The sequence below is a fragment of the Pseudophryne corroboree genome, chromosome 2 (genome assembly GCF_028390025.1).
Source record: "Pseudophryne corroboree isolate aPseCor3 chromosome 2, aPseCor3.hap2, whole genome shotgun sequence".
In the NCBI taxonomy this organism is placed as follows: Eukaryota; Metazoa; Chordata; class Amphibia; order Anura; family Myobatrachidae; genus Pseudophryne; species Pseudophryne corroboree.
In genome coordinates, this window is record NC_086445.1 from 633876374 (window position 1) to 633901288 (window position 24915).

Here is a 24915-nt window from a genome sequence, read left to right on the forward strand (position 1 = left end):
GTGACCACGGACGCGAGCCTCCGAGGTTGGGGAGCAGTCACACAGGGAAGAAATTTCCAAGGTCTTTGGTCAAGTCAAGAGACTTGTCTCCACATCAACATCCTGGAACTGAGGGCCATATACAACGCCCTACGTCAAGCGGAGGCATTACTTCGCGACCAACCAGTTCTGATCCAGTCAGACAACGTCACCGCAGTAGCTCATGTAAACCGCCAAGGCGGCACAAGGAGCAGAGTGGCGATGGCGGAAGCCACCAGAATTCTTCGCTGGGCGGAGAATCATGTAAGCGCACTGTCAGCAGTGTTCATTCCGGGAGTGGACAACTGGGAAGCAGACTTCCTCAGCAGACACGACCTACATCCGGGAGAGTGGGGACTTCATCAGGAAGTCTTCGCGCAGATTGTAAGTCAGTGGGGACTGCCCCAAATAGACATGATGGCGTCCCGTATCAACAGGCGGTAGCTGTGGACGCCCTAGTGACACCGTGGGTGTTCCGGTCGGTCTATGTATTTCCTCCTCTTCCTCTCATACCCAAGGTGTTGAGAATAATAAGAAAAAGAGGAGCGAGAACAATCCTCATTGTTCCAGATTGGCCACGAAGGACATGGTATCCGGATCTGCAGGAGATGCTCACAGAAGATCCGTGGCCTCTTCCTCTAAGACAGGACCTGTTGCAACAGGGGCCCTGTCTGTTGCAAGACTTACCGCAGCTGCCTTTGACGGCGTGGCGGTTGAACGTATTCCGGATGAGGTCATTCCTACACTAATAAAAGCTAGGAAGGACGTGACATCAAAACATTATCACCGAATATGGCGAAAATATGTTTCTTGGTGTGAGGCCAGGAATGCTCCTACGGAAGAATTCCATCTGGGCCATTTTCTTCACTTCCTACAAACTGGAGTAAATTTGGGCCTAAAATTAGGATCTATTAAGGTTCAGATTTCGGCCTTATCCATTTTTCTTTCAAAAGGAATTGGCCTCTCTCCCAGAATTACAAACGTTTGTGAAGGGAGTACTGCATATTCAGCCTCCTTTTGTACCTCCGGTGGCGCCTTGGGACCTTAACGTGGTGTTAAGTTTCCTTAAGTCCCATTGGTTTGAACCACTTAAAACGGTGGAGTTGAAATATCTCACTTGGAAGGTGGTCATGTTGTTAGCCTTGGCTTCGGCGAGGCGAGTTTCGGAATTAGCGGCTTTATCACATAAAAGCCCCTATCTGGTTTTCCATATGGATAGGGCGGAATTGCGGACCCGTCCTCAATTCCTACCTAAAGTGGTCTCATCTTTTCATATGAACCAACCTATTGTCGTGCCTGTGGCTACGCGTGACTGAGGATTCAGAGTCCCTTGATGTGGTCAGGGCTTTGAAAATTTACGTGGCCAGAACGGCTAGAGTCAGGAAGACAGAAGCACTGTTTGTCCTGTATGCAGCCAACAAGGTTGGCGCTCCCGCTTCAAAGCAGACTATTGCTCGCTGGATCTGTAACACGATTCAGCAGGCGCATTCTACGGCAGGATTGTCGATACCAAAGTCGGTTAAGGCTCATTCCACTAGGAAGGTGGGCTCTTCTTGGGCGGCTGCCCGAGGGGTCTCGGCACTACAGCTGTGCCGAGCTGCTACTTGGTCGAGGTGAAACACCTTTGCAAAATTCTATAAGTTTGATACCCTGGCTGAGGAGGAGCTCCTGTTTGCTCAATCGGTGCTGCAGAGTCATCCGCACTCTCCCACCCGTTTGGGAGCTTTGGTATAATCCCCATGGTCCTTACGGAGTCCCTAGCATCCTCTAGGACGTTAGAGAAAATAAGATTTTAAACCTACCGGTAAATCTTTTTCTCGTAGTCCGTAGAGGATGCTGGGCGCCCGTCCCAAGTGCGGACTACTTCTGCAAGACTTGTATATAGTTATTGCTTACATAAGGGTTATGTTATAGTTTCATCGGTTTTGGACCGATGCTATGTTATTTTTTCATACTGTTAACTAGATAGTATATCACAAGTTATACGGTGTGATTGGTGTGGCTGGTATGAATCTTGCCCTTGGATTAACTAAAATCTTTTCCTCGTACTGTCCGTCTCCTCTGGGCACAGTTTCTCTAGCTGAGGTCTGGAGGAGGGGCATAGAGGGAGGAGCCAGTGCACACCCAGATTCTTTCTTAAAGTGCCCATGTCTCCTGCGGAGCCCGTCTATCCCCATGGTCCTTACGGAGTCCCCAGCATCCTCTACGGACTACGAGAAAAAGATTTACCGGTAGGTTTAAAATCTTATTTTCACTATATGAGAGCTGATTAGGTGTGACACATGACAGACTTCCCTTTTGACACACTGAGAAACAATATCCTATACATTTGAATCTGAGGCAAATCAATTATTAGCAATTGTCTGGAAGGATACATTTGTAGACACAGACTGTACTTTTTGGACCTGGATAGGTCTCATGTATAGTAGTGGACATCTCCTACATTGCCCAGATCTGTCACTCTGACTGTGTGGCTAATGCTGGGCGGAGTCACAGTCACAGAGCTAGGTCAATAGGAGGAGAAGGAGGACGGCGCCCCTCAGCCAGTCAGAGCCGCTGCTGTATGTACGGCCGCTCTGTCTCACGCCCCCGCCTCCTCCTCTCTCCCCGGCTCCATCTCCCCCTCACCGGCCATCCGAGACTCCTAGGCTGAGGTGGGGAGAGGCCACTCAGCGTCCAGCCGCGGTCACTCTCACTCTACTGCTGCACTACATACATACACTGCACAAATTACATACAGTATATACATACATACATATATATACACTGCACACATTGCATACATACATCATACACTGCATTACTATACATACCATACATAGCGTACACATGTCTCCCACCTTCGCGCCACCCCCCACACCACCTCCAGACGTCCCTCCCCCACCCGTGCCACCACTGAACCCCCGCAAGCACCACCCCCGCAAGCACCCCTCCCCCACCCACGACAACCCCCCGGACCCCCTCCCCCAGCCGCCTCTCCCCCAATCACAGCACCTACTATTCATCGTCCCCTACATGTGCTACTCTCGCAGTCACAAGGGGCTACGCCCCCTTAACCATCACATGCCCTTTGTTCGTCCAATATTTAACCACTCACAATAGCTGCTGTCACTCTCACTGCCGCCGCTGGCCGCTCGACGCTCCCCAGAAATCCGCTCCTCCTCTCTCCCCGACTCCATCTCCCCATCCCCGGCCATCAGAGACTCCCAGGCTGAGGCGGAGAGCGGCTGCCCAGCCGTGGTCACTCTCACTGCCCCCGCTGGCCGCTCCCCGGAAATCCTACACTGAACTGCTGCACTACATACATACATACACTGCACAAATTACATAGAAAATATATATATATATATATATATATATATATACACACATCTATACACACATACATACACACTGCAAACACTGCATACATACATACATAGCAATACTATATGTACACTGCACACCATACCTCCCCCCTCTGCGGCACCCTCACACCCGTGGCACCTTCAGACCCCCTACGCCACCCGCGACACCCGTCCCTCCCCCACCCGCGCCACCCCTGCAACCGTCCCTCCCCCACCCATGGCACCCCTCCCCCATCAGCCGCTCCACCGCAAGTGCCACCCGCAGCACCCCCGCAACCGCCCCTCCCCCACTCACGGCAGCCCCCCGGACCCCCTCCCCCAGCCACCTCTCCCCCCGCACCCGCCACTCCCCCAACCACAGCACCTACTATTCATTGTCTCCTACGTGCGCTGCTCACGCCGTCACAAGGGGCTACGGGCCCCTTAACCATCGCACGCCCTTTGTTTGTCCAATATTTAACCACTAACAATATTATGATTAGAAGTAATGCTCCATATAAATTAAATATTGCGACGGTGTGAAGAGTGCCTGTAGGGCGCGATGAGCCACCTAGTACTGCAATAATTAGTTTGCATTTTGCTGTGTACCAAAAATTATAGGTTCCATTTATTTAACAGAATTATTTTGTCATGTTTTCGCCGTGGTTTATGATATATTTATCATCTGATGGAATTTATCTGGGACTATAGCATTCCATATACTTGAAGACAGACAGTTGATGCCTGTCTTTCAAGCGGAAAATTGGGGGTCATTATCAATCAAAAGTTTTTTTTATATAATTGTATTTGACTTCTTACTATAGCATTCGTTTATGGATTTTTTTTTAAGACATACCAATATTGCTAAGTTTTAGTTTTGTTATATTGAGTAGGGTGAGTGCCCCATCAAAGAGTACTTTTTTCTCTTCATCATATTGGACATTTCAGACTATAATAATATATATCGGAAATGGGATGTACGGTGTTTATATAGTGGGCAATCACAAATTAAACAAAGTGTTAATGAGGATAGAAGGGCAGATGGAACCATGATTCAAAGTTTGGACAAGGACCCAGAATCCATAAGGTCAGACAATAGAATTCTTAATTATTCCGGACAAAAAAAAGAGTTTAAGACCATAAAACAGATACTGTTGTGTATGAGTAAACTTACTTCCCGATTAGCACCTGCACTATGCCTCCTCTCCAACTCTTCTTCATCTTCTGGCGGAGGCTTAGCGGGTGGAGGTGGTCGTTCCTTCTGCCAAAAAATTATGTATGGTCAGAAAAGTCACTTCATAAAAATGAATGAGTACAGTAGACAGCCAGCAAGCAGACTCACCAGTCTAGACTTCGCAATTTCACGACACAGAGAGTCTCTGTCAGATGAGCGTCCGCTACATATGCTATCCAAAGAATGACAAGAAGAAGCATTGTACAGTGCTTCATATGGGGATTCTGTTTGGGAGATGCAGTCTAAATCCAACCGCAAATCTAGTAGTGCTCTTTGCATACTACCTAAACAGAAAACAATTTGCGGAAAAACATTAGATAACAGTTTATGGTCACTAAAGACATTAGAAAATGCATAAGTGAAATTACAATACAGTACACTTATGCTTCGATAGACAAATAAGAGTTCAAACCAACAATTATAGAAGGGGAAAAAACTGTTCCTCGTCCTGCTAGTATGGCAACCAAGACACCTGTAACGCTTCCCAGAGGGCAAGAGGGTAAAGATTGAATGACAAGGATGGCTACAATCCCTAATTATCCTATTAGCCTTAGCCACACTCCTTTTATTAAATATTTCCTCCATCTTAACCAGGCGTTGACCAATAATCCTCTCAGCAGATTTAAGTACCCTACACAATGTACTACGATCAGCACATTTAGTATTACCATACCACACCGTGATTGCATAGGTCAACAAACTCTGAATTGCTGCTCGAAGTCTACGCAAATAGAAAAGGCATTGCTGAGCCTTTCCCGCCACAGCAGTGACATGCGAAGACCAGGACAGTTCTTCAGAGAAATTAATCCCTTAAAATTTTATTCCAGAAACCCTTTCCACTTCCTCACCGCTGAGAAAAAGTGGATGTACTGGGGTTTTCCTAGACTTCCTAAAGTCAATCACAACTTCCTTTGCTTTCTTGTTGTTCAACAGCAGGTTATTATGCTCTCCCCATTCAACGAGTTGCTTTGCTTCTTTCCTATAACTTTTCCCCTCTCCTTTAGTAACTAATCCCACAAGTGTAGGGTCATCTGCAAATCTTACCATAAAATTTGAATGAGACATACAATCAAAGCTATACAAAGAATATAAAAAAATGGCTTAAGACACAGCCCTGAGGGACTCCTACATTTAATATCCATTCTGATGAAAAGACAGGGCCCATCCTAACTGACTGAGGACAATTCGTCAAGAAGTCCAACAACCAATTACAGATATGTGTCACAACCAATCTTTAAAAACGTATCAATATAATTGGCACAACAGTATTAAAGGCGGAACTATAGTCCACAAATAATAGTCTAACATAGGAGTCTCTGTTCTCCAAATGACAGAGAACCCTATAAAAAGAACCATAAGGGCCGCATCCTCAGTTGACCTACTTTGCCTGTAGGCAAACTGATAGGGGCCAACCCCCAATGAAGTACCTCCCTTTTAAGTGATTCAAAACCACCCTTTCAAAACACTTAATAAAAAATGAAGTGAGAGCAATCGGTCAAAAATCAGACCATTTACTACAGAAGACTTAGGAATAGGAACAATAGTGGTTTGTTTTGAAACAACATGGGTCAACACATTGTGTCAAGGATAAATAAAAAAAAAAAATTGTAAAAATCACAGCCAATTGGTCGGCACATACACGTAAAACCTTTCCCAGAATACAATCCGGGCCCGGGGCCTTCCTGGAATTGGTCTTCCTAAGCATAAGCCTAACCTCGGATCCAACAGATAATCAGAATCTTTTATTAAAGAATTGCCAATTTCCATAGTAGGGAACAAATTTCCGTCCTCAAACCTAGCATAGAAATTATTAAACTTATCCACATAAGAGTTATTTAACCTATCGACAGTTGAGCTCTCATAGTCAGTTAGGCTCTTAATCCCCATCCACATAGACCTTGCATCTCCAGATTCCTTAAACTGGCTTTCAATGATTTTTGCAAATAAGCTATCTAAGCCAAACGGATACCCTTTTTTAGATTTACACAGGCAATTTTATACACTATCTTATCCCCGAATCTAAATGCCCTATCCCTGATTCTCAGCAGGGAATGGACATCACCAATCATCCATGGCTTATTATTTGGAAATATATGAACTACCTTCCTCCTGGTAACACTTTCTATACAGCATCTAAGATGCAATAAAACCGATGAGGCAATAGGATCTACGTTAACATTCAAATCCACTGTTACCTCTTCCAGAAACAGATCCCAGTAAGTACATTCAAAACAACCCTGAAAACTCAATAAAGCCCCCTCAGGCCAAACCGTTACCTCCCTAGTAACAGGTTTGTTTTTTCTTCCTTACAACTGGAAGGTATTTAGGGACCATAAAGAGTGAACAATGATCAGGCTGCCCAATTTGAGGGCATAGAATGGTCTTGTAGGTGTACTTAATCTTCGTATAAACATGGTCAAGTGTATTAATACCCCTAGTCAGCAACTTTACATTCTGCACAAACTTAGGGAAGACCGATTTCAGGTTTGCCTGATTAAAGTCTCCAGCCACAATAAATGCACAGTCCGAGTGACAAGTAAGCCGTCATAAAAAGGAGACAAATAAAAAATACAATGCTATGCAGATGGTCGCTTGAGGAGGGATGTAAACCGCAGCTACAAGAACCACGGAAAAATACCTAGGCAGATAAAATGGCCAACACCTTAATAGCATAAATTCCAAGTCCATGGAGCAATAGTTCTCATTTAAAACCACATATGAACGCCATTTATTATGGTTATAATAATACCACCACCTTTCTTCTTCCCGGACTCTAAAGTTCTATCAACTCTAAACAGGGACATCTCATAGTTCAAAGGAGGATACTGGATCAATTCCCCCCCCAAGCCAAGTCTCAGTAATACCAAAACCGAACAGTTATTAAGTGACTGGTTGCAGGCAATTTTCAGCCTAATCTCGCCCATTTTGTTGGTTAGTGATCTTAGATTTGCTAAGAACACACTAGGCAGAGCAGGATTAAAAGGATGGTACCTGTGAGGGTGCTGCAGACGCTGCTGATTGTAATGCTGCATTAGTAGGAAAGCACCTGTACATGACTGTTTCAAAAAGAACCAATATCTATGGTTCTATGCAAAATCAGACATCTTTAAATTTGTGTTTTTAATATAGTTAGTGACCCTTTTTTTGTTTTTAATCTTCATCTCTTACTTCTTAAAATGGACGATATTTTGATGTGGGTGGGTTAATAAAAATCTGTAATAAACCGGAAGGCTTATACTAACACATATTTTAGAGATGTGCTGATATGTTGGGGAAAAGTGATCCATCCACTCAAGTAATTGAGGACAGGACAGCACTTGACAGGAGCAGTGTCATAAGAGGAGGTAAAGGATGCAAGCAGAAGGCCACAGAGCAATTACATAATGAAAGCTAATGGTTAGAGAGAAACAAACAGAAATAGTAACGCTATATTGCTCCTGTAAGTCATTGGTTTAAAGACACCAGTATATGAAACATAGTACATCAAACATTTTTTATATAACCGTTGTTCTTTACCTGCTTGTGAATCAGTACAAACAGATGAACTAGGCACTGGGACCAGCTCAAATTCTGGTTCTTTTACTGGAGGTCTGGCTGAATTATGGCCTGAATAACAGAAAAAAAAATGGTAAAGAATGAAAATGGCATCATGTACAGATAACAATGGAATAGAAAAATTGGATATTTGTAATTTGTGGGGGACACTGGAAATTCTGGGTATAGAGTGTGGTGACAAGAGTTTGAGAAAAATTAAAATTGCCTACAAAAGCTCATGCCCTTCCTCCTCTAGAACCTGGAAAACTTAGGGAACTTCAGTATTTATGGATTACATGTAAGTGCAAAAATCACATTTTCTTTTAGTCCATGGGAGACCAAACGATGGTGAAATACCAAAGCTGTCCCCTAACAGAGAGTATGCACATCTAGGATATCAAAAATATTGAATCTGTTGAATTTTATGAGGGTGTGCAACAAAGATATTTCTGTGCATAGTCACCAAATAAGAAACACCAATCTGGTAGAATGTGCACTCATTCTCTCCTGCCCCAATTAAAGCCTGGCATTACTGAAGTAATCCAACTGGCAATGGTCTCTTTAGATGCTGGGCAACTCTCTTGTCGATATTACCAAGTAATGATCATACAATGCCCAGAACGCGAAGAGAGCCCTCTTCCTCTGCAGATTAATCCCAAGTCTAAGGCCGGATCTCCCCTCTTTTCTTTGGTAAAACTACTGTATGTAATATTCTGTTGAATAAATAAGATTTTACTCACATGTAAATCTATTTCTCGTAGTCCGTAGTGGATGCTGGGAACTCCGTAAGGACCATGGGGAATAGACAGGCTCCGCAGGAGACTGGGCACTCTAAAAGAAAGATTAGGTACTATCTGGTGTGCACTGGCTCCTCCCTCTATGCCCCTCCTCCAGACCTCAGTTAGGATACTGTGCCCGGAAGAGCTGACACAATAAGGAAGGATTTTGAATCCCGGGTAAGACTCATACCAGCCACACCAATCACACCGTATAACTCGTGATACTATACCCAGTTAACAGTATGAAATATAACTGAGCCTCTCAACAGATGGCTCAACCAATAACCCTTTAGTTAGGCAATAACTATATACAAGTATTGCAGACAATCCGCACTTGGGATGGGCACCCAGCATCCACTACGGACTACGAGAAATAGATTTACCGGTGAGTAAAATCTTATTTTCTCTGACGTCCTAGTGGATGCTGGGAACTCCGTAAGGACCATGGGGATTATACCAAAGCTCCCAAACGGGCGGGAGAGTGCGGATGACTCTGCAGCACCGAATGAGAGAACTCAAGGTCCTCCTCAGCCAGGGTATCAAATTTGTAGAATTTAGCAAACGTGTTTGCCCCTGACCAAGTTGCAGCTCGGCAAAGTTGTAAAGCCGAGACCGCTCGGACAGCCGCCCAAGATGAGCCCACTTTCCTCGTGGAATGGGCTGTTACTGATTTAGGATGCGGCAATCCAGCCGCAGAATGCTCCAGCTGAATTGTGTTACAAATTCAGCGAGCAATAGTCTGCTTAGAAGCAGGAGCACCTATTTTGTTGGGTGCCTACAGGATAAAAAACGAGTCCGTTTTCCTGACACCAGCCGTCCTGGAAATATAAATTTTTAAGGCCCTGACTACGTCCAGTAACTTGGAATCTTCCAAGTCCCTAGTAGCCGCAGGCACTACAATAGGTTGGTTCAAGTGAAAAGCCGATACCACCTTAGGGAGAAACTGGGGACGAGTCCTCAATTCTGCCCTATCCATATGGAAAATCAGATAAGGGCTTTTACATGACAAAGCCGCCAATTCTGACACACGCCTGGCCGAAGCCAAGGCCAATAACATGACCACTTTCCACGTGAGATATTTCAAATCCACAGTTTTAAGTGGCTCAAACCAATGTGATTTTAAGAAACTCAACACCACGTTGAGATCCCAAGGTGCCACAGAAGGCACAAAAAAGGGGCTGAATATGTAGCACTCCCTTTACAAATGTCTGAACTCCAGGCATTGAAGCCAGTTCTTTCTGGAAGAAAATCGACAGAGCCGAAATCTGGACCTTAATGGAACCCAAATTTAGGCCCATAGTCACTCCTGACTGTAGGAAGTGCAGAAAACGACCCAGCTGAAATTCCTCTGTTGGGGCCTTCCTGGCCTCACACCACGCAACATATTTTCGCCAAATACGGTGATAATGGTTTGCGGTTACTTCTTTCCTGGCTTTTATCAGCGTAGGAATGACTTCCTCCGGAATGCCCTTTTGCTTTAGGATCCGGAATTCAACCGCCATGCCGTCCAACGCAGCCGCGGTAAGTCTTGGAACAGACAGGGCCCCTGCTGTAGCAGATCCTGCAGGAGCGGTAGAGGCCATGAGTCCTCTGATATTATTTCTTGAAGTTCTGGGTACCAAGCTCTTCTTGGCCCATCCGGAACCACGAGTATCGTTCTTACTCCTCGTTTTCTTATTATTCTCAGTACCTTTGGTATGAGAGGCAGAGGAGGGAATACATAAACCGACTGGTACACCCACGGTGTCACTAGAGCGTCCACAGCTATTGCCTGAGGGTCCCTTGACCTGGCGCAATATCTAGTTTTTTGTTTAGGCGGGACGCCATCATGTCCACCTGTGGCCTTTCCCAACGGTTTACCAACAGTTGGAAGACTTCTGGATGAAGTCCCCACTCTCCCGGGTGTCGGTCGTGTCTGCTGAGGAAGTCTGCTTCCCAGTTGTCCACTCCCGGAATGAACACTGCTGACAGTGCTAAGACGTGATTTTCCGCCCATCGGAGAATCCTTGTGGCTTCTGCCATCGCCATCCTGCTTCTTGTGCCGCCCTGTCGGTTTACATGGGCGACTGCCGTGATGTTGTCTGATTGGATCAGTACCGGCTGGTTTTGAAGCAGAGGCCTTGCCAGACTTAGGGCATTGTAAATGGCCCTCAGTTCCAGAATATTTATGTGTAGGGACGACTCCTGACTTGACCAAAGTCCTTGGAAATTTCTTCCCTGTATGACTGCCCCCCAGCCTCGAAGGCTGGCATCCGTGGTCACCAGGACCCAGTCCTGTATGCCGAATCTGCGGCCCTCTTGAAGATGAGCACTCTGCAGCCACCACAGTAGAGATACCCTGGTCCTTGGAGACAGGGTTATCAGCCGATGCATCTGAAGATGCGATCCGGACCATTTGTTCAAGAGGTCCCACTGAAAGGTTCTTGCATGGAACCTGACGAATGGAATTTTGCTTCGTAAGAAGCTACCATTTTTCCCAGGACTCGTGTGCAGTGATGCACCGATACCTGTTTTGGTTTCAGGAGGTCTCTGACTAGAGATGACAACTCCTTGGCTTTCTCCTGCGGGAGAAACACTTTTTTTCTGTTCTGTGTCCAGAACCATCCCCAGGAACAGCAGGCGTGTGGTAGGAACCAGCTGTGACTTCGGAATGTATAGAATCCATCCGTGCTGTTGTAGCACTTCCCGAGATAGTGCTACTCCGACCACAACTGCTCCATGGACCTCGCCTTTATAAGGAGATCGTCCAAGTACGGGATAATTAAAAACTCCCTTTTTTATTTTAAGGAGTATCATCATTTCTGCCATTACCTTGGTAAAGGCCCTCGGTGCCGTGGACAGTCCAAACGGCAGTGTTTGGAATTGGTAATGGCAATCCTGTACCACAAATCTGAGGTACTCCTGGTGAGGATGGTAAATGGGGACATGTAGGTAAGCATCCTTGATGTCCAGGGATACCATGTTATACCCCTCCTCCAGGCTTGCAATAACCGCCCTGAGCGATTCCATCTTGAACTTGAATTTTTTTATGTGTTCAAGGACTTCAAATTTAAAATGGGTCTCACCGAACCATCCGGTTTCGGTACCACAAACAGTGTGGAATAGTAACCCCGTCCTTGTTGAAGTAGGGGCACCTTAACTATCACCTGCTGGGAATATAGCTTGTGAATTGCCTCTAGCATAGCCTCCCTGCCTGAGGGAGTTGTCGGCAAGGCAGATTTGAGGAAAACGGCGGGGGGGAGACGCCTCGAATTCCAGCCTGTACCCCTGAGATACTACTTGTAGGATCCAGGAATCCACCTGTAAGCGAGCCCACTGATCGCTGAAATTTTTGAGGCGGCCCCCCACCGTACCTGGCTCCGCCTGTGGAGCCCCCGCGTCATGCGGTAGACTCAGAGGAAGCGGGGGAAGAATTTTGATTCTGGGAACTGGCTGACTGGTGCAGCTTTTTCCCTCTTCCCTCGTCTCTGTGCAGAAAGGAAGCGCCTTTGACCCGCTTGCTTTTCTGAAGCCGAAAGGACTGTACCTGATAATACAGTGCTTTCTTAGGCTGTGAGGAAACCTGAGGTAAAAATTTTTCTTCCCAGCTGTTGCTGTGGATACGAGGTCCCAGAGACCATCCCCAAACAATTCCTCACCCTTATAAGGCTCTATGTGCCTTTTAAAGTCAGCATCACCTGTCCAGTGTCGGGTCTCTAATACCCTCCTGACCGAATGGACATTGCATTAATTCTGGATGCCAGCCGGCAAAATATCCCTCTGTGCATCCCTCATATATAAGACGACGTCTTATGTTCGCAAAATAGTATCCCTGTTTGACAGGGTTACAGACCACGCTGCAGCAGCACTATCTGCAGGTCTCAGTCTAGTACCTGAGTGTGTAAATACAGACTTCAGGATAGCCTCCTGCTTTTTATCAGCAGGTACCTTCAAAGTGGCCGTATCCTAAGACGGCAGTGCCACCTTTTTTGACAAACGTGTGAGCGCCTTATCCACCCTAGGGGATATCACCCAGCGTAACTTATCCTCTGGCGGGAAAAGGTACGCCATCAGTAACTTTTTAGAAATTACCAGTTTCTTATCGGGGGAACCCACGCTTTTTCACACTTCATTCACTCATTTGATGGGGGAACAAAACACTGCCTGCTTTTTCTCCCCAAACATAAAACCCTTTTTTAGTGGTACTTGGGTTAATGTCAGAAATGTGTAACACATTTTTTATTGCCGGGATCATGTAACGGATGTTCCTAGTGGATTGTGTATATGTCTCAACCTCGTCGACACTGGAGTCAGACTCCGTGTCGACCTCTGTGTCTGCCATCTGAGGGAGCGGGCGTTTTTGAGCCCCTGATGGCCTTTGAGACGCCTGGGCAGGCGCGGGCTGAGAAGCCGGCTGTCCCATAGCTGTTACGTCATCCAGCCTTTTATGTAAGGAGTTGACACTGTCGGTTAATACCTTCCACCTATCCATCCACTCTGGTGTCGGCCCACAGGGGGCGACATCCCATTTATCGGCATCTGCTCCGCCTCCACATAAGCCTCCTCATCAAACATGTCGACACAGCCGTACCGACACACCGCACACACACAGGGAATGCTCTGACTGAGGACAGGACCCCACACAGCCCTTTGTGGAGACAGAGAGTATGCCAGCACACACCAGAGCGCTATATAATGTAGGGATAAACACTATCACTGAGTGAATTTTCCCCAATAGCTGCTTGTATAAACAATATTGCGCCTAAATTTAGTGCCCCCCCTCTCTTTTTAACCCTTTGAGCCTGAAAACTACAGGGGAGAGCCTGGGGAGCTGTCTTCCAGCTACACTGTGAAGAGAAAATGGCGCCAGTGTGCTGAGGGAGATGGCTCCGCCCCTTTTTCGGCGGACTTTTCTCACGCTTTTTTCTGTATTCTGGCAGGGGTAATTACCACATATATAGCCTCTGGGGCTATATATTGTGGTTATTTTGCCAGCCAAGGTGTTTTTATTGCTGCTCAGGGCGCCCCCCCCCAGCGCCCTGCACCCTCAGTGACCGGAGTGTGAAGTGTGTATGAGGAGCAATGGCGCACAGCTGCAGTGCTGTGCGCTACCTTGGTGAAGACTGAAGTCTTCTGCCGCCGATTTTCCGGACCATCTTCATGCTTCTGGCTCTGTAAGGGGGACGGCGGCGCGGCTCCGGGAACGAACACCAAGGACGGGTCCTGCGGTCGATCCCTCTGGAGCTAATGGTGTCCAGTAGCCTAAGAAGCCCAAGCTAGCTGCAAGCAGGTAGGTTCGCTTCTTCTCCCCTTAGTCCCTCGTTGCAGTGAGCCTGTTGCCAGCAGGTCTCACTGTAAAATAAAAAACCTAACATATACTTTCTTTCTAGGAGCTCAGGAGAGCCCCTAGTGTGCATCCAGCTCGGCCGGGCACAGAAATCTAACTGAGGTCTGGAGGAGGGGCATAGAGGGAGGAGCCAGTGCACACCAGATAGTACCTAATCTTTCTTTTAGAGTGCCCAGTCTCCTGTGGAGCCCGTCTATTCCCCATGGTCCTTACGGAGTTCCCAGCATCCACTAGGACGTCAGAGAAAATGGTGACACTTCTGCTAAATATTGAAGCAGACAGTGACACAATACTGATTAAGTAACAAAACATCAATTTGTTTCCTATATTTTCTGCTCAATTACTTGTGAAATATACGGCATATAGGTTAATCATAGGTAAACCCCAAGGGATCCTAATGGGATTCAGTAGGCTGTTAATAATACACAAATGATAAGACAGAATTTATCCCTCAAATCAATTCATAAATATTTTCACCAAGGCTTATGTATACTCTTGTCTTTTGTATGCACTTTAACAATATGTTTATGTGCGACACTTTTTATATTTTGTCTTGTTTATAATGGTTAACTGTCTTTTGCTACAAACATAATTAAAAGTTAAGTTTTAATAATTATAATTTTTTCATTATAAGAGTGTCCTAACGAAGAGTATTTCTTTTCTCTCTTCCTCTCATATGCTCAATTAGTGCTAGCATTACTATGGATCCAATGAGACACTCTGCACTATGGCGACTTAGGGGGTGAATCAATAAAGATAGCTTATGCCATCCTTACTGCAGTTTCCCGATGGCGGATTCAGAATGAGTCCTGCAAACGCCTCTGCCTGATTGACAGGCAGAGGCATTCGCAGGGAGGGTCAGGAGCAACCAGCATTTACGGAAGCAGGGGCATTTTCTGTGAGTGGCGAGGCCAAGTACTGCGTCGTGAGACACCTTTTCCTTGGCCTTGCATGCCTGCAGTCGCGATGTTCATCCCATATACGATACTATTGCAAATGCAGGAAGGAGCCTCTCTATCTGCATTTGCATTGCTAAGAGTTCCAAGCTTTAGTGACCTAGACCCTTAGTCTGTAGTGGATTAAGGAGCCTGGAATACTTAAAGGGTTTGTAACGCAGCTGAAAAACTTGAAGGCTCTTGTATATGTAAGTCACTCTGAAAGAGGACACTTGGAATTGTTTATTATTCTTTAATGCTTGGATTCTAGCTGCTATACATGAAAGACTATTGTGTTAAAGAGATAAAAAAATGTAATTTAAAAATCTATGTTGTGTTGCACCTTCAATGCCCTGGTACCCGATATTTATTTTAATCAAGTTATGTTTCCCCTAAAGCAAAGGTGGCCAAAAGGTCGATCGCGATCTACCGGTAGCTCGCGGAGCTCCCGCCGGTAGATCGCGACCATCTTCTGCATTCCAGTGTAACTTGCCACCTCTGTGAGTCCCGTTCCCAATGACACATTGCGCGGGTGACGTCATGACGTCAGCCGTGCACCCGCAATATGCATCATTGGGAACGCGAAGTGAGGAGCCTCTGCGCCTGTTGGATCTTGTTTGATCCAGTCAGCTCAGACGGGAACAGGCACACTGACCGTGCCAGCCCAGTGGGGAGCCAGCCAGCGAGCCAGCCACCAGGGATCCAGCAGACCAGGCAGTTCAGGTACATTGTCTTGGAGGGGAAGGCTCAGCACTAATGGAATAATTAAAGGAGGTCTTATTTTAAGTGTTGCTACTTGAGCAGGGCATCACTCATGGCAGTTTGCATTGAAGGGCAAGTGGAGCCATTGCTATTCCTCCTGGAATTTTGCCATAACCTGTAATATTTTTATATACCGTATATACTCGAGTATAAGCCGACTTTTTCAGCACTTTTTTTTGTGCTGAAAAAGCCACCTCGGCTTATACTCGAGTCAGTCAGTGTGACAGGCAGAGCAGTGTAAAGGAGGGACACGGAGCGCACAGCTCGCGCCTCTCCTGTGTCCCTCCTGCATCTCCGGCGGCAGCGGCGGGTCTATTAAAGGAAATACCAGTTCGTGACCTCTGATCACGAACTGGCACTTCCTTTAATAGACCCGCCGCGGCCGCCGGAGATGCAGGAGGGACACAGGAGAGGCGCGAGCTGTGCGCTCCGTGTCCCTCCTTCAGAAGACAGCACGGGATCGACGGAGGGGTAAGTAACAGGCACTGGGGGAGCATATTTGGCACTTGGGGAGGGGGCATATCTGGCAGCATGAGGGGGCATATCTGGCAGCATGAAGGGCATATGTGGCAGCACTGTGGGGCATATTTGGCAGCACTGTGGGGCATATTTGGCAGCATGAGGGCATATTTGGCAGCATGAGGGCATATCTGGCACTGTGGGGCATATTTGGCAGCATGAGGGCATATCTGGCACTGTGGGGGCATATCTGGTACTGTGGGGCATATCTGGCACTGTGGGGCATATCTGGCACTGTGAGGGCATATCTGGCACTGTGAGGGCATATCTGGCACTGTGGGGGCATATCTGGCACTGAGGGCTGTGTACGGCTAGAGCTGCATTTCCTACCCTAGGCTTATACTCGAGTCAATAAGTTTTCCCAAGTTTTTGTGGTAGAATTAGGTGCCTCGGCTTATATTCGGGTCGACTTATACTCAAGTATATACGGTATGTGTTATTACTGACTTGTCTAATTTGACATATCATTTTTTAGCCTGCCTGCAATGAATTTGCTAATAGCTCCCCACTCAGTTCCTGTGCTCAGCATGTGATGCGGAGAATGACCATATCTGTAATCTGGCACTGTGGGGGCATATCTAGCACTGTGGGCACATGGCACTGTGGGGGCATATCTGGCACTGTGAGGGCATATCTAGTACTGTGGGCACATGGCACTGTGGGGGCATATCTGGCACTGTGAGGGCATATCTGGCACTGTGGGCACATGGCACTGTGGGGGCATATCTGGCACTGTGGGGGCATATCTGGCACTGTGGGGGCATATCTGTAATCTGGCACTGTGGGGGCATATCTGTAATCTGGCACTGTGGGGGCATATCTAGCACTGTGGGCACATGGCACTGTGGGGGCATATCTGTATCTGGCATTGTGGGGGCAAATCTAGCACTGTGGGGGCATATCTGTATCTGGCACTGTATCTGGCACTGTGGGGGCATATCTGGCACTGTGGGGGCATATCTGGCACTGTGGGGGCATATCTGGCACTGTGAGGGCATATCTGGCACTGTGAGGGCATATGTGTATCTGGCACTGTGGGGGCATATGTGTATCTGGCACTGTGGGGGCATATGTGTTTGAGGTTTTTACCTGTGGGGGCTAATGTGTTATTTCGTGCGAGACAGTCATTACACTCTGTGCAGCAAGGTTACGTCCCTTTTTCGTTATACCATGCCCACTTTTTTGTTATGCCACGCCCCTTTTTTGGGCGCGCGGGTGCGGCGCGTGCTATTAATCCACCTAGGTAGATCACAAAAGCTTTTCAGCTTTCAAAGTAGATCGCCGACTACAAAAGTCTGGCCACCCCTGCCCTAAAGGAATTAATGCGGTCCAGGGCCTTTCCTAAAACCAAAGTTTTGGGTGCTGCTAATTTTGCTCCTCCTTCTAGGCAGAGAAGGATTGTGGACGTTGGAGTTGATTATTACGGAGCATTGGAAGGAAAACTATATTATACACGTTATCAGCCAGACACAAAGAAATCAGCAACATAAATCCCCCCAATATTAGCATTTTTGCAACATACGCATAATTCGAGGCATTCACAAGTCTATAGCTACCACTCCCTCCTCTTCCTGTACCCGGGCCTGATGCGGCTGGAGTAAAAGTGGTGGTGCTGTTTCACTATGAGAACTGAAAATGCTGAAAATCACAATATATAATGAAAAAACAGCACAGTTAAAGGCTAGATAAGCATTTGAGGAAGGGGAAATAACTTGGGGGAAGATGTATTAACCTGAAGAAGGCATAAGGAAGTGATAAGTACAAGGTGATAAACACAGCAGCCAATAAGCTCCAATATGTAAATTAACAGTTAGGAGCAGATTGGCTGGTGCGTTTATCACCTTGCACTTATCACTGGTTTATCGCTTCCTTGTGCCGTCTGCAAGCTTAATACATCTTCCCCTCGGTTACTGAATATGAAGACTTATTTATTTGTGCAATGTTACTTTACACTGTGCAACTTACACCAGGGTTATAGCACCCCCCTGACCCACTACCCTTCTGGTAATTAAGTTTTGCGACTTTTTGCTTGTTATTTTAGTCGTAATACAAGACTACACGCACTTACTGGACAAGTCTGAACATCCACTGCCTGACCCAGTCATGGTCTCCTAGAAGTACACAATTACACATCTGTCGTACGCCTGAAAAAAGAGGCACCCTGCGAAATGATGCACATGCGCACTGAAGAGAAACACAACATCTCACTCTGAATAGCACATGCACACTGAAAAGAATGACATCATCTCACTCTGAATATGGCCCTGAGTGCCACCAATAGGTACCTGTTAAAAAGGGTGGAAACACCTAGTCTAGCTGCAATACTCACCTTGACTACCTAAAATCAGCAGCAGATGACATATGTAGACGAAGGGGGTGTTCCCAGTGTAGGAAGCTAAAATAGGATTTTAAATTACCTACCGGTAAATCCTTTTCTCGTAGTCCGTAGAGGATACTGGGGTCAAACATTAGTACCATGGGGATTTAGATGGGTCCACTAGGAGCCTTGGGCACTTTAAGAAATCAATAGTGTGCACTGGCTCCTCCCTCTATGCCCCTCCTACCAGACTCGGTCTAGAAACTGTGCCAGAGGAGCCGGACATATCTTGAGAGAAGGATTCAGAAAGGATAGTGGTGAGATTCGACCCAGCACACACAAACAAGAAGAAAACCATGTTAACACAACATGAACAGGAACAGCAACGGCTGATCCCACAACAATACTTGAACAAATAACCCTGCAGGAAACACGAAGCACTGGGCAGGCGGCCAGTTTCCTCTACGGACTACGAGAAAAGGATTTACCAGTAGGTAATTAAAAAACTGGGATACTGGGGTCCACATTAGTACCATGGGATGTACCAAAGCTCCCAGAACGGGAGGGAGAGTGCTGAGGTTCTTGCAGAACTGACTGACCAAACTGAAGGTCCTCAGAGACCAAGGTATCGAACTTGTAAAACTTAGCAAACGTGTTTGAACCTGACCAAGTAGCTGCTTGGCAGAGTTGTAAAGCCGAGACACCCCGGGAAGCCACCCAGGAAGAACCCACCGACCAAGTAGAGTTGGCATGAACAGATTTAGGAACCGGCAAGCCTGCCGTAGAGTAAGCATGCTGGATAGTCAGCGTGATCCAGCGAGCAATAGACTGCTTAGAAGCAGGACAATAAATTTTCTTGGGATCATAAAGCATGAACAGCGAGTCCGATTTTCTGTGACGAGCCGTCCGTTTGACATGGATTCTCAAAGCCCTCACAACATCCAGGGACTCTGAAGTAGAAGAGGTGTCAGCAAGCACCGGAACCACAATTGGCTGGTTGATATGAAACGCAGACACCACCTTTGGAAGAAATTGCTGGCGAGTTCTGAGTTCAGCTCTATCTTCATGAAAAATCAAATAGGGGCTTTTGTGAGACAAGGCTCCCAATTCCGAAACACGCCGTGCCGAAGCCAAAGCCAATAGTGTGATGGTCTAACATGTAAGAAACTTTACATCATCCTCCTGTGAAGGCTCAAATCAATCTCACTGCAGAAATTTCACCACCACATTAAGATCCCAAGGTGCCGTGGGAGGCACAAAGGGCGGCTGGATGCGCAGAACACCTTTCAAGAAGGTCTGAACCTCAGGAAGCGAAGCCAACTGTTTATGGAAGAAACCAGACAAGGCCGAAATCTGGACTTTTATGGATCCTAAACGTAGGCCCACATCTGCACCGGACTGCAGAAAAAGCAGAAAATGACCCAGTTGAAATTCCAACGCAGGAAATTTCCTGTTTTCACACCAAGAGACGTATTTTCTCCAAATTCGGTGGTAATGTTTTGACGTTACCCCTTTCCTGGCTTGGATCAAGGTAGAAATTACCCTTTCCGGGCTAGAAACTGACGCTCAACCTCCATGCCGTCAAACGTAGCCGCTGTAAGTCTTGATAGACGAAAGGTCCCTGTTGTGGAAGATCCTCCCGAAGAGGTAGAGGCCATGGGTCCTCCAGAAGCATTTCCAGTAGATCTGCGTACCAAGCCCTTCTTGGCCTATCCGAAGCAATGAGAATTGCTTGAACCCTTTCCCTTTTTATTCTTTTAAGAATTCTTGGGATCAATGGAAGTGGTGGAAAGACATACACCATCTGATAGACCAATGTCACCAGAGCGCCCACCACCACCGCATGTGGGTCTCTTGACCTGGAGCAATACCGTTGGAGCGAATACACAGATACACCGATATCCGAGTCGGCCTGAGGACGTCCCGCACCAACTGAATTACCAATGTCTTTTCCAGAAGAAGGAATACTTTCTGTACCTCCGTGTCCAGTATCATCCCCAGGAAGCAACCGTGTTGGTTCCAAGTGAGATTTTGTCAGGTTCAGAATCCACCCGTGATCCTGGAGAAGTCGCGTGGAGAGGGCAATGCTTTGCAACAACCTCTCCCTGGATGGTGCTTTTATCAGCAGATCGTCCAGGTACGGTATTATGTTCACTCCTTGTTTCGTGGAGGAGAAACATCATCTCCGCCATCACTTTGGTAAATACCCTTGGGGCCGTGGAGAGCCCAAAGGGCAGGGACTGGAACTGGTAATGACAGTCCTGCAATGCAAACCTTAGATAAGCCTGATGAGGCGGGCAAATCGGAATACGAAGGTACGAATGCTTGATATCCAGAGACACCAGGAATTCTCCCTCCTCCAGAACTGAGATCATCGCTCTCAACGACTCCATCTTGAATTTGAACACCTGTAAATACGGGTTCAGTGACTTGAGGTTTAAAATGGGCCTCACCGAACTGTCCGGTTTCGGTACTACAAACAGGTTGGAATAGAAACCCTTGTTTTGTAGTTAAGTAACTGGAACAATGACCTGAGTCTGTACCAGTTTTTGAATTGCTGCTTGCAAGGTCATATTTGCTTCCGGTGAAGCTGGTAAGCTGGATTTGAAGAATCTGTAAGGTGGGAGTTCTTGAAACTCCAGTCTGTAGCCCGGATGATAAGATCTGTTACCCATGAATCCAGGCATGAAGTGGTCCATACGTGACTGAAATATCGCAACCGGGCTCCCACCTGCCTGTTGACCAGGCAGTGCGGTCCACCGTCATGCTGAAGGTCTGATCCTGCGAGACCGTATTTGCAGGTTTTCTGGGTTTAGTTCTATTGCCTTTGAAGGCAGTAGAAGAACCCTTGGCCTTACCTTTAAACTTCGCCGTCCGAAAGGACTGCAAAGTTGGCACAGAATAGGATTTCCTAGCCATGGGTTCTGTGGAAGGAAGGTATGTAGACTTACCCGCCGTAGCCTTGAATATCCACGTATCCAGTTCATCTCCAAAAATGGCTTCACCTGTGAAAGCCCCTGCGTGCTGACACTGCCATGGCAGTGGTGCGTGCGTTGAGCAATCCAATCTCCTTTAGCGCCTCCACCATAAAGTTAGCAGAATCCTGTATATGCTGTAAGAGTAAAATAAGAATTTACTTACCGATAATTCTATTTCTCATAGTCCGTAGTGGATGCTGGGGACTCCGAAAGGACCATTGGGAATAGCGGCTCCGCAGGAGACTGGGCACAAAAGTAAAAGCTTTAGGACTACCTGGTGTGCACTGGCTCCTCCCCCTATGACCCTCCTCCAAGCCTCAGTTAGGATACTATGCCCGGACGAGCGTACACAATAAGGAAGGATTTTGAATCCCGGGTAAGACTCATACCAGCCACACCAATCACACCGTACAACTTGTGATCTGAACCCAGTTAACAGCATGATAACAGAGGAGCCTCTGAAAAGATGGCTCACAACAATAATAACCCGATTTTTGTAACAATAACTATGTACAAGTATTGCAGACAATCCGCACTTGGGATGGGCGCCCAGCATCCACTACGGACTATGAGAAATAGAATTATCGGTAAGTAAATTCTTATTTTCTCTGACGTCCTAGTGGATGCTGGGGACTCCGAAAGGACCATGGGGATTATACCAAAGCTCCCAAACGGGCGGGAGAGTGCGGATGACTCTGCAGCACCGAATGAGAGAACTCCAGGTCCTCCTCAGCCAGGGTATCAAATTTGTAGAATTTAGCAAACGTGTTTGCCCCTGACCAAGTAGCTGCTCGGCAAAGTTGTAAAGCCGAGACCCCTCGGGCAGCCGCCCAAGATGAGCCCACTTTCCGTGTGGAATGGGCTTTTACAGATTTTGGCTGTGGCAGGCCTGCCACAGAATGTGCAAGCTGAATTGTACTACAAATCCAACGAGCAATAGTCTGCTTAGAAGCAGGAGCACCCAGCTTGTTGGGTGCATACAGGATAAACAGCGAGTCAGATTTTCTGACTCCAGCCGTCCTGGAAACATATATTTTCAGGGCCCTGACTACGTCCAGCAACTTGGAATCCTCCAAGTCCCTAGTAGCCGCAGGTACCACAATAGGCTGGTTTAAGTGAAACGCTGAAACCACCTTAGGGAGAAATTGAGGACGAGTCCTCAATTCTGCCCTGTCCGTATGAAAAATTAGGTAAGGGCTTTTATAGGATAAAGCCGCCAATTCTGAGACAAGCCTGGCTGAAGCCAGGGCTAACAGCATTACCACTTTCCATGTGAGATATTTTAAGTCCACAGTGGTGAGTGGTTCAAACCAATGTGATTTTAGGAACCCCAAAACTACATTGAGATCCCAAGGTGCCACTGGAGGCACAAAAGGAGGCTGTATATGCAGTACCCCCTTGACAAACGTCTGAACTTCAGGTACTGAAGCTAGTTCTTTTTGGAAGAATATCGACAGGGCCGAAATTTGAACCTTAATGGACCCTAATTTTAGGCCCATAGACAGTCCTGTTTGCAGGAAATGCAGGAAACGACCTAGTTGAAATTCCTCTGTAGGGGCCTTCCTGGCGTCACACCACGCAACATATTTACGCCAAATACGGTGATAATGTTGCACAGTTACATCCTTCCTGGCTTTGATCAGGGTAGGGATGACTTCATCCGGAATGCCTTTTTCCTTCAGGATCCGGCGTTCAACCGCCATGCCGTCAAACGCAGCCGCGGTAAGTCTTGGAACAGACAGGGTCCCTGCTGGAGCAGGTCCTTTCTTAGAGGTAGAGGCCACGGGTCATCCGTGAGCATCTCTTGAAGTTCCGGGTACCAAGTCCTTCTTGGCCAATCCGGAGCCACGAGTATAGTCCTTACTCCTCTCCTTCTTATGATTCTCAGTACCTTGGGTATGAGAACAGAGGAGGGAACACATACACTGACTGGTACACCCACGTTGTTACCAGAGCGTCCACAGCTATTGCCTGAGGGTCCCTTGACCTGGCGCAATATCTGTCCAGTTTTTTGTTGAGGCGGGACGCCATCATGTCCACCTTTGGTTTTTCCCAACGGTTCACAATCATGTGGAAGACTTCTGGGTGAAGTCCCCACTCCCCCGGGTGGAGGTCGTGTCTGCTGAGGAAGTCTGCTTCCCAGTTGTCCACTCCCGGAATGAACACTGCTGACAGTGCTATCACATGATTTTCCGCCCAGCGAAGAATCCTTGCAACTTCCGTCATTGCCCTCCTGCTTCTTGTACCGCCCTGTCTGTTTACGTGGGCGACTGCCGTGATGTTGTCCGACTGGATCAACACTGGCTGACCCTGAAGCAGAGGCCTTGCCTGACTTAGGGCATTGTAAATGGCCCTTAGTTCCAGGATATTTATGTGAAGTGACGTTTCCATGCTTGACCACAAGCCCTGGAAATTTCTTCCCTGTGTGACTGCTCCCCAGCCTCTCAGGCTGGCATCCGTGGTCACCAGGACCCAGTCCTGAATGCCGAATCTGCGGCCCTCTAGAAGATGAGCACTCTGTAACCACCACAGGAGAGACTCCCTTGTCCTTGGAGACAGGGTTATCCGCTGATGCATTTGAAGATGCGATCCGGACCATTTGTCCAGCAGATCCCACTGAAAAGTTCTTGCGTGGAATCTGCCGAATGGAATCGCTTCGTAAGAAGCCACCATTTTTCCCAGGACCATTGTGCATTGATGCACTGACACTTGGCCTGGTTTTAGGAGGTTCCTGACTAGGTCGGATAACTCCCTGGCTTTCTCCTCCGGGAGAAACACCTTTTTCTGGACTGTGTCCAGAATCATCCCTAGGAACAGCAGATGTGTCGTCGGAATCAGCTGCGATTTTGGAATATTTAGAATCCACCCGTGCTGTCGTAGTACTACTTGAGATAGTGCTACTCCGACCTCTAACTGTTCTCTGGACCTTGCCCTTATCAGGAGATCGTCCAAGTAAGGGATAATTAAGACGCCTTTTCTTCGAAGAAGAATCATCATTTCGGCCATTACCTTGGTAAAGACCCGGGGTGCCGTGGACAATCCAAACGGCAGCGTCTGAAACTGATAGTGACAGTTCTGTACCACAAACCTGAGGTACCCTTGGTGAGAAGGGCAAATTGGGACATGGAGGTAAGCATCCTTGATGTCCAGAGACACCATATAGTCCCCTTCTTCCAGGTTTGCTATC

General features: G+C 47.1%; 1 protein-coding gene across 6 annotated transcripts in view; it reads right to left on the reverse strand.

Annotated features, from left to right (window-relative positions):
• Positions 1-24915, reverse strand: part of ANKS1A (ankyrin repeat and sterile alpha motif domain containing 1A) — a 599988-nt gene that overhangs the window by 215018 nt on the left and 360055 nt on the right. For 5 of the 6 annotated variants that reach the window (XM_063954917.1, XM_063954921.1, XM_063954918.1 and 2 more), the window contains 3 exons: positions 8095-8184; positions 4687-4862; positions 4519-4605 (listed from right to left, as the gene is read on the reverse strand). In XM_063954917.1, coding sequence (XP_063810987.1) covers positions 4519-4605; positions 4687-4862; positions 8095-8184 — 353 coding nt within the window. The remainder of the gene's footprint in view (positions 1-4518; positions 4606-4686; positions 4863-8094; positions 8185-24915) is intronic. The other variant, XM_063954919.1, reaches the window with a different exon arrangement.